The sequence below is a fragment of the Gracilinanus agilis genome, chromosome 1, assembly GCF_016433145.1.
Source record: "Gracilinanus agilis isolate LMUSP501 chromosome 1, AgileGrace, whole genome shotgun sequence".
NCBI lineage: Eukaryota > Metazoa > Chordata > Mammalia > Didelphimorphia > Didelphidae > Gracilinanus > Gracilinanus agilis.
Window position 1 is genome coordinate 422,854,185 of NC_058130.1, and position 9,262 is coordinate 422,863,446.

Here is a 9,262-nt window from a genome sequence, read left to right on the forward strand (position 1 = left end):
GTAGTCTTTCAGAGAAGTTTAGATTCTTCCTCTTTTACCAGTAATTTGTTCACCAGGAGCAAACTTCACTCATTGCCAAGCTTAGTACTAGAGATACAAGTGAGCAAATTCAACCTGATGACTCCCCAAAGCTTTGCAGGAAAATACAAAATCCAGTGACATTAAGATTGGGCCAACACATTTCCTGATGCCCATTCCTGTTTAATAGACTCAATAAGCTCAATGAGGATTTCGGAATTAATGAAGAAAATGTAAAATTTTTAGCGATTTCTGCCAAGTTGCCACCAGTGATAAATCCTGTGTTCCTTAAAACATTCTAAGAAAGAATTGAAAAAATAATTTTTATTGTTTTCTTTAAGCTTTGAGACTAGTGCTTTCAATAAACTGAGTCTGCTTTAAGAGGGCTGGTTTGGCTAAGTAGGCTCATCACCAGCAGGCAAACCAATTTGTCAGTGGATTGGCAGCAGACAATTGACTTAAAAAAAAGGAAAGTAAAAAATGACCCTTAGTTTTGTGTGGACCCCCTTCTACTTCTGCAGTGATGGTAGTAGAGTAGCAGAGGAGGCAGAGGGTGCAAAGTATCACATAGTTTTTAATCCATTTAGCTTTTGGTATCATAATTCTGAATACCATCTCAAATGAACAATGAATGGATACAGTGGAAAAACTGAACTGTTTTGATCTTGATGAATAAAGTCACAAAATAAATGATATGAAAGAAACAAATTATAACTAAGTGGAAAAATGACTCTTTGATCCTTCTGGAAGAGGCAAATAAAAGCACATTTATTTTATATTCAAAGGCAACAAGAAATATCATTTCTTGGGATATTTGATCCTCTCACATTGTAGTGCTCCTGATAAGTATTTGGGAGGTAGGAAGAGCACCATGAAAATAATTACAGCTTAAGCATCAATAGCTGTTGTACAGTATTAAGGAATAGAGCAACTCTTTGACTTCAATAAAGTCCTTTGAATTAAATCAATATATATTTTGATACTTGGTGACATCATTGCAAAGGTGTGCCTAGATGAGGATGGCACATGAGAAAATATGGATCAGAAAAAGATAATTAATTAGAAAGAATAAAGACTTGTAGAATACACGGAAGCCTCGTGATTCCATATTGTGAACACTCTCTTTTTTGAAAAAGGAACTGGTGGATGCTAAATATTACACACAAAAAATAAAATTGATTCTTTTTTAAGAGACAAGGAACAGATTGTTACTGATTTAGTTTATTCCTACATCAGCTATCACATACTACCAACTTGATAGAGCAAGAATCAAAATGAGTACAAAAGATCCAATCTTTAAGATTGCCTCAGAGGGAGCATCAGGAAAGAAATTTTCCCCTGATTCTTCATCTTGCCCCCATCTCAGGCACAGAGAAAAATCACTGTTCCTTAAAAGTATTATTTTGTGAAAGGAAAGGACTTGATAGCTAACAATCTCCCTTCTTTTAGTAGGGAAATCTTCACTCACAGAACCATAGACTCAGAATTAGAAAAGATACCAGATGTCATTCAATCCAAATTTTAATCTATTGATATAATGAATCATCCTTCCAGCTTCTGATTGAAGATCTCCAGTGACAAAGGACTCACTCTCTCCTGAGTTATCCCTTCACCTTTTGAAGAAATCTAAATTAAGTTTTCCCTATGTTGAACTTAAATCTACCACTCTAGAACTTTCCCCTATTGGTCCTAGTACCGTCCCTTTGGACCAAAAAGAGCAAGTCTCATCACCATTCCACATTACAACTCTTTAGATAGTTGAAGATTGTTATCATGTCTCTCTAAGGCTTCTTTTTTCTTTTCTACAGGCTAAAACATCCTCAGAAACTAAAGTCACATTGCATGGCTTCTAGTCCCTTCACCCACCAGGTAGCCCTCCTATGGACACATTCTACTTTGTAAAAGTCGTTTGTAAAATATGTCTAAAACTGGACTTCATATCATGGTTTAACAGGGGCAGAGTAACAATGCAATTCAAATGTTTTTTAAAAACTAGGACTGAAAACACATTTAAGAAATAAAGTTGCTTTGTAATTTTTTTTCTGGGTGCCCACATTCTGCCTTCAGTAAGGAAATGTGAGATTCTTAGCCAATACATAGCAATAGAGTGACCTACTTAATAATCTGGACCTGAGTCCCTTCATCTCACAGCTTTATGTGTGTTTGCTACAGCTCCTATAATTATAAACTTGGGAAACTTCCTTTTAAGACTAGGAAGACATGGTTGTTTTGAATATTCTTCCTTCCCTAAGGGACTAATTTAATCTTAGAGTGGAAACACAGAGCCAGCATACCCCAGAGGTCAACAAAGAAACTATCTTTCTAATCTTGGAGTAGGGCTGGAGTTACTGACCGGTCAGTATTGTGAGAATGACACCTTACTGTCAAGGGTCTATTCTAAGCTGTAAACATCTGTTTCCTCCTAAACCCCCAAACATGGTTTGCAAGATAACCCCTAACAAACACTGTATGTAGTACATCTCTGAAAAAAAAAAAGATCCAAAGGACAATTGTTCATACTTATATCAAACAAGCAAGGAAAACACTTATTCTGCTCTCTTTTTTGGATCCATCTTGAATTCTTTAGAATCCATTCATCTCTGGGGATTTAAGGAACATCATAAAAGTACATGGCTGGAACTTTTGAGTTGATCACATATTTTAAGGAAATTAACAGATGTACAGAGAATCAAGGACAATGTAAGAGGTCCAGTGCCTCGATACATACTTGGTGTACGATCCTGGAACTCAAATGCCAGAGCATTTGATTTTGAGTAGGAAGATCTGAGTTGAAGTCCTGCTAGAGAGAGATCAATACTTTCTGAATGACCCTTGGCAATCTGCTTAACTTCCTCATGCTCCAGGCAATTCTCTAAGATTCTAAGTTGCAGAGAAGGGGCTGGTCTACACGGGTAGACAAAATTCTTCATCAGGAACATCATGTACCAATGAAATTACATGTCCAGTCCTTATCCTTGTCTCTACATAGGAACACCTGGTGACATTCTAACGCAGTAGGTGGTCGTGCAGAGTTCCCAAGAAAAGACTTTGTTCCCTCAAAATGCAAAAATAATTAATGTTTGAAGCATAGCTTGTGAATGTCTGCCTCCAGAGAAAGAACCATTAAATAAAAAAATCAAAAGACAGTTTTTGTATACATATTTTTGCATGTGTATGTCAAGTGAAAGCTTCTCAAGGGTGGGAAGAGAAGGGAGGAAGAGAGATACCTGGGAATTTTAATGTAACAAACAAACAAATTAATTAATTTTTTAAACCTTTACCTTCTGTTTCAGAATTAGTACTGTGTATAGGTTCTAAGGCAAAAAAGCAGTAAGGGCTAGGCAATGGTGGTTAAGTAACTTGCCCAGGGTCATACAACCATCTGTGAAACCAGATTTGAACCCAGGAGCTCCCATTTCTAGGCATGGCTGCAAATCCACTGAACCACCTAACTGCCCCAAACAAATAAATAAATTAAAATTAATTAAAAAAAAAACAAACTGGGACAGCTGGGTGGACTTGGATTCAGATCTGGTCACACATTGCCTAGCTATGTGACCCTGAGCAAGTCACTTAGTCACAATTGTCTACCCCTTGCTACTTTTTTGTCTCAGAATTAATACTAAGACAAGGGGGCAGCTGGGTGGCTCAGACAGGAGGTCCTAGGTTCAAATATGGCCTCAGATACTTCCTAGCTATGTGACCCTAGGCAAGTTACAACACCCCAACCCCTTACTGCTCTCCTGCCTTGGAAACCAATATAAAGATGGAAGGTAAGGGTTTAAAAAAAGAATTACTACTAAGACAAAAGGTAAAAGTTAAAAAAAAGAAAAAAAAAATCTTTGTTTAGGGAGGAGTAGAATTGGGAGAACTGTAGCAGTTTTATGTCATTCCCATAGCACCTGTCCCCCCCACGGTAATGGTAAATTCATGCTTTGTCTATAATCATATGGTTTTTAACACTTTCTTTTAAGGGTGTCACTGCTATTGACATTAGAGGTGGGATCTATGATCATTCTGTGTCAACAAAAGACTGTGTCTGTGAGCCAAGGCTCATCACAGACTAGTGACATGCCAGTAGACCACACAAGAACTCTCTTCCTCCAGGACCACCCACCCCTGAGAGCAGATGATGGAAACCCAATCTCCAGGGAATGTGGACAAAACAACCTTGTCCTAAGCCATAGTCCCCCAAGCCTGGACAGGGCAGACAAAGCTCAGCCTCAGCTAACTCCACATTTTACCCTTTTTATTCTCTGGAGTCATATAATAACAAATTAATAGATGTCCATAGAGTAATCCATTATGGTATGTGCAGAACACTGTTAATAATTCTGTCTAACTGAATTCAATAAATATTATTAAGTAACAATTATACTCAAGGCATCAGGCATCAAAAAAACAATAAGAGAGAGTCCTCGAGGTGGCAGGAGGGCTCAGAAAAATGAGACAGGGACTCTGTTGAAGAGGAATGGAAAGTTTATTTGGGTGACAAAACAAATATATGAGAAAAGCTATTTACCAATAATACAAGGTCATCTATTTTTAATGACAGAGGAGTGATATATAAAGTTAAGTGTCACCAGAGTTCAGAAGAGGAGGAGAACTGTGGGTAAGGTGGTCCTAGAGAATGTTTTATGGAGGAAATGGGACTTGAACTGAAGGTGATTATTCAGACTCCAATTACTGTTATGAGGTTAGCCAAACAAACATATGCTAACAACCAGAACCATGTGTGTTTACTTTCCATTATCCACATCTCATCTGCATTCATGAGCTTCCAACCCAAATCTGCACCTGTGGGCTATATACTTTATATTTTCATCTTCACCTCCATAACGTTGAGGGCAGCTGCCATCACCCTGTGAGAGAGATATGGGGTGAGGGAGGGCAACAGGGTCCCATGTTGGGAACTGGGAACTTCTAGGAGCAAAAGAAGGTGTTAGGAAGATAAGCCAGGGATATATAGAGAGGATATTTAAGCAAGGTTCTCATGTGGACACGGGATTTCAGTGGTAGGCAGAGAAAAATCATTCTTGTCCCATCCATATATACACGTGATTTTACTGATCACAATTTATGATCTACCACAGTGGTCTTTTTTAAAAACAAATTTTTATTGATATATTTTATTTTTACATCATGTATCTTTTCTTTTATATGTATCTCTTTATTTCATCCTTTATAATAAAGTAAGAAGAAGGGGCAACTAGATGGCACAGTGAATAGAATATAAGTCCTGGAGGTAGGAAGACTCATCTTTCTGAGTTCAAATCAGACCTCAGTCATTTACTAGCTGTGTGACTGTGGGCAAGTCATTTAATCCAATTTGTCTCTGTTTCCTCATCTGTAAAATGAATTGGGGAAGGAGATGGCAAGCCATTTTGGCATCTTTGAAAAGAAAACCCCAAATGGGGTCATGAAGAGTTGCACATGGCTGAAAAAATGGCTCAACAAAAAATGAAGAAGAGGGTAGGGGAAGGTTTGAAAAAATAAACAGAGAAACAAAATCCCACATCTATGCTCCCCTATTCTGTAAAGGAAGGAGGAAGGAGTTGTCTTCTGATATACATTCTTCTTTTAAATTACCAAGGCTTCAAAATGTGTGTGTGAAGTTGATGTTACCCATAAGCATGCAGGTTATAGAGAAGACCGAGCCAAAAACTTTCTTTGATTCAGTGAGATGGGTGGCCAACTAGAGACAGCTCTGATCTGGAAGACAGACACCTGGATCCTGGACCTAGTTCTTCCATGAATTATGACCTGGGGCAAACCATTGAACTACTCTAAGCTCTTGTGTGTACTGTGAGAATGAAACACAACAGCACTTATATGTATAAAAGTTTTGTGTTTTTTCAAATGAAAAGATTCTATGATAATTGTATTGCCTAAACCTAGGCAAGCCCCATTCTGTTTTCTCATTTCTCCATTTCTCAGTGAAGAAGAAAGACAGTTCAAATTTTCTGTTTATGTACAGAGAGGAAATTTCAGGTATCTCAGGGAGAGAGGAGAATGGAATCATTTTGACTCAGAACTATTAGCCCAAGTGCAAATCTTTAGTTATTAAAACTATTGCTGAGCTACCTGGAGTTTTATGGAATAAGAAGCAAAAATTCATGCAGATTAAGAGGATTAAGGATTTTAATAAGAACTCTCATTTTAAAAAATTCTTCTGGCTATATTAACTCTTTCATCCATTCCCTTCTCTCCATCTACACAGTAATCACCTCAGTTCAGGCACTTAAATCAACTATCACCTGAGAGAAGCATAACAGTTTCCAAATTGATTATTCTGCCTGCAATTTCTTCATTCTAAATCATTTGCCTGTTTTCTAGGGTAATGCTTATTAATGTGTTGCTCTGATCACACACATCTTCAGTAGCTCTCATTGCCTACCAAATAAATACCAAACTCTTTACTTGGAATCCTACCCCTTGTGTGCCCAAAGCCACTCACCTCTTCTGAGCCCAATGCATCTAACCTAGGAAGCTCTTAAGCTTTGGTGGAAATGAATTTCCATTATTTAGCAAGATTTTTGGAAGACTCAAGTTGTCTTGGGAGACAGTGGGTTGTCTCTCACTAGAGGTCATTCAGAAAAAGTCCAATGAGTACTTTGGAGGTATGTTGTAGGCAGGATCATAGGACCATGGGGGGCGGTTCTAGTTTTAGAGCTGCCAGGGACTTGAGAGGGTATCTGATTCAACCCCCTTATTTTACAGTTAAAGATGAACAAGTTTCTTATCCAAGCATAGGTTGGTTTAAATAGTTGGCTTCCCAGCCTCTTTTGTCTGAAATTCCTAAGTTCTTTTTCTTTTTCTTCTTTTTTTTTTATATAGGAGCAGTCTTTCAAATCTAACTAGGAGGGAAAATTCTGGTGACCCCTTTCTGTTCTATCTTCATAGTAAATTTCAAATTTCCTTAAACTACAGGTGCTTGGGCTCCTCGGGCTAAGGAATCCATACTCAACGGTAGCTGTTCTCATGTTACCAAAGGCATCATTCCTTATTGTCTGCTGGATCCCTATAATCAGCATATCTGGGCTTTTGCAGATCTACTAACATGTTAAGCCAACTCTTGGAGCAATTGTCCTTTGATATGGAAAGGAGATTGTAATTTCATCTTGGAACGAACATTGCCGTATTTTAATTCCCCCCCTGGTGTAAAATGAGAGATGAAGAATCTCGGGCTCCCTGAGGGGCAGTGAGAATAGCTTTGTTTGGTGGGTGAGCGGGAAGCTCTCAGTTCTGTGCTGATAGAGGAAGTTACATCAGCCTGCATAATTAAGCAGCTGAGAGCCTTTAGCTCAAGAAGCTCTGGAGGTGGGAGCTCTCGTTTTCTCACGGTCTAACAAGTGGGCAACTGGCTGGCCGAGTGCAGCCTGGGATTCTCCCTTAAGAAATGTAGCACGGGACAGACAGCAGGCTGCAGTGGAAAGCGATGAGGGCAGCAGGGAAGTGTCAAGTGAAATTTTTCAGGGGACCGGGGACTTCTGCACAGTGTGGGCTGTCTTGACAAAGTGGATTTTATGGAAACATTTTTTACATTGAAATTGGAACAAAGGCAGTGCCAACATGAATCCCAGAGCCCCTGCTCCCAAGACCCGAGGGGATAACTATTTGAGCATAAAGGTATGTTGGGATTACACAAAGTGCCACTTTGCTGGGGAAGTTTTCGAGGCAAAAGTAGAGGCAACTCGAGTTCGTGGGAGGAGGAAGCATGGACTTTTGGCTAACTTTTTTGATTTGATTCTTGACATCAAACCAGTTTAGCAAATTCAAGTGCGGCAGCTCATAAATATTTAAAAGGAAAGGAACTCAAAGCTATGCCTTTCAAGGGAGATTCAGACCCCCAGGATCTGAGTGGGGTACTGGGGACAAAAGGGGCTTTTAGGAACATTTTGCCTGTGCTGTATTTCAGGCTTCCTAAGCCAGGGATGGTGGTGAGCCCTAGTGAGTCTTTAGCCCAAAGCATGTAAAATGAACTCTCTACACTGCATCGGGCTGGAGAAGAAAAGGAATTTGTCGCCTTGAAAATACCGGGGTTGGCTTTGATGTAGGAATGTCTTTTGGCTTAAATAATGAGCATTGCTTGGTAAAAAGAGGCGATCTTTCCAACTTTGGATAAAAGTGTCAGAAGCTGGTTTATGTTTCTTCGCGTGAATTGCAAAAAAAGAAAAAGAAAAAAGTGTTGGACTGGTCTTTGCCTTTTCCTGTGAAAGCTAAATTAAAGACTGCTTTTCCGGTAGTTAATTACACTTCTGTTGCTCAAAAGCAGGTTAACACACATTTAGTCGGTCGCTTCAGGTGCCTAATTACGAATTAAAGTGTATAATTAAAAAATTAAAAGAAGCATGGGTGAAACTTTGTGCAGGATTTTTGGATTTTGAAACATTTGCATTAAATGAAGAGAGTGTGAAAAAAAGTTGTTTATACTAATTGATGACCCTGCTCAGAGGACGTAAGTATCCCTTACTTTAAATGAGACGTTAGGGCATACAGAGGGAACCGAGGTTTTGGATTATAAACTCCCAGGGCTGTTAAAGACCTTGGAGATCACTTAGTCCAACCCCATCATTTTACACCTGAGGAAATTCCGATCCCCAGAAAAGGAAGGGACTGGGACTAGAACCCAGTGGAGTTCCTCAGTCCTAATCTAGGGCTCTCTCCAAGACACTACTTTGGCTCTCTAGGAAAACATTTTCTTCACAGTGACATGCACTCAAAATGTTTTAAGGCATTTGGTAGAAACAGATTTCCGTCTACAATAGGATTTTTATTCCCTCCGTTGGCAGCCCGTTTAATTCTACCCAATTTACTAAATTGCAGTTTGTTTAAAGGGAACCACCAGAGATACTAACTTCTTTCGGCCACTAAGAAAACAGCGATATATTTAAAACTTGTATGGAAAGTCTTACACTTATAAAAAAGGCATTTGCTTTATACAAGCAAATTCCGGATGGTTGGGACCTGAACATCCTTATGGAGAGGAAAATAGTAAAGAACGGTGACTTTAACCTCAATCAAGGCTCTCATGGATTGGATGACATTTAGTTAGCTTGATAAGCCTCCCTCTACATCATTTGGCACCCTCTTTGAAAAGTTCGTAGGATAATAGATTGACAGTGAACCTCAGGGACTATCCCCTTCTCCTTCCACTAGTGACTTGTCTCTCTCTCTCTCTCTCTCTCTCTCTCTCTCTCTCTCTCTCTCTCTCTCTCTCTCTCTCTCTCTCTCTCTCTCTCTC

General features: G+C 39.1%; 1 protein-coding gene across 1 annotated transcript in view; it reads left to right on the top strand.

Moving 5' to 3' along the window:
* Positions 1-7,590: 7,590 nt before the first annotated feature.
* PLEKHG4B (pleckstrin homology and RhoGEF domain containing G4B) overlaps positions 7,591-9,262 on the top strand; it is a 199,120-nt gene continuing 197,448 nt past the window's right edge. Inside the window, exon 1 of the mRNA XM_044665077.1 lies at positions 7,591-7,647. Within this exon, the coding sequence (XP_044521012.1) occupies positions 7,591-7,647 (57 nt within the window). The remainder of the gene's footprint in view (positions 7,648-9,262) is intronic.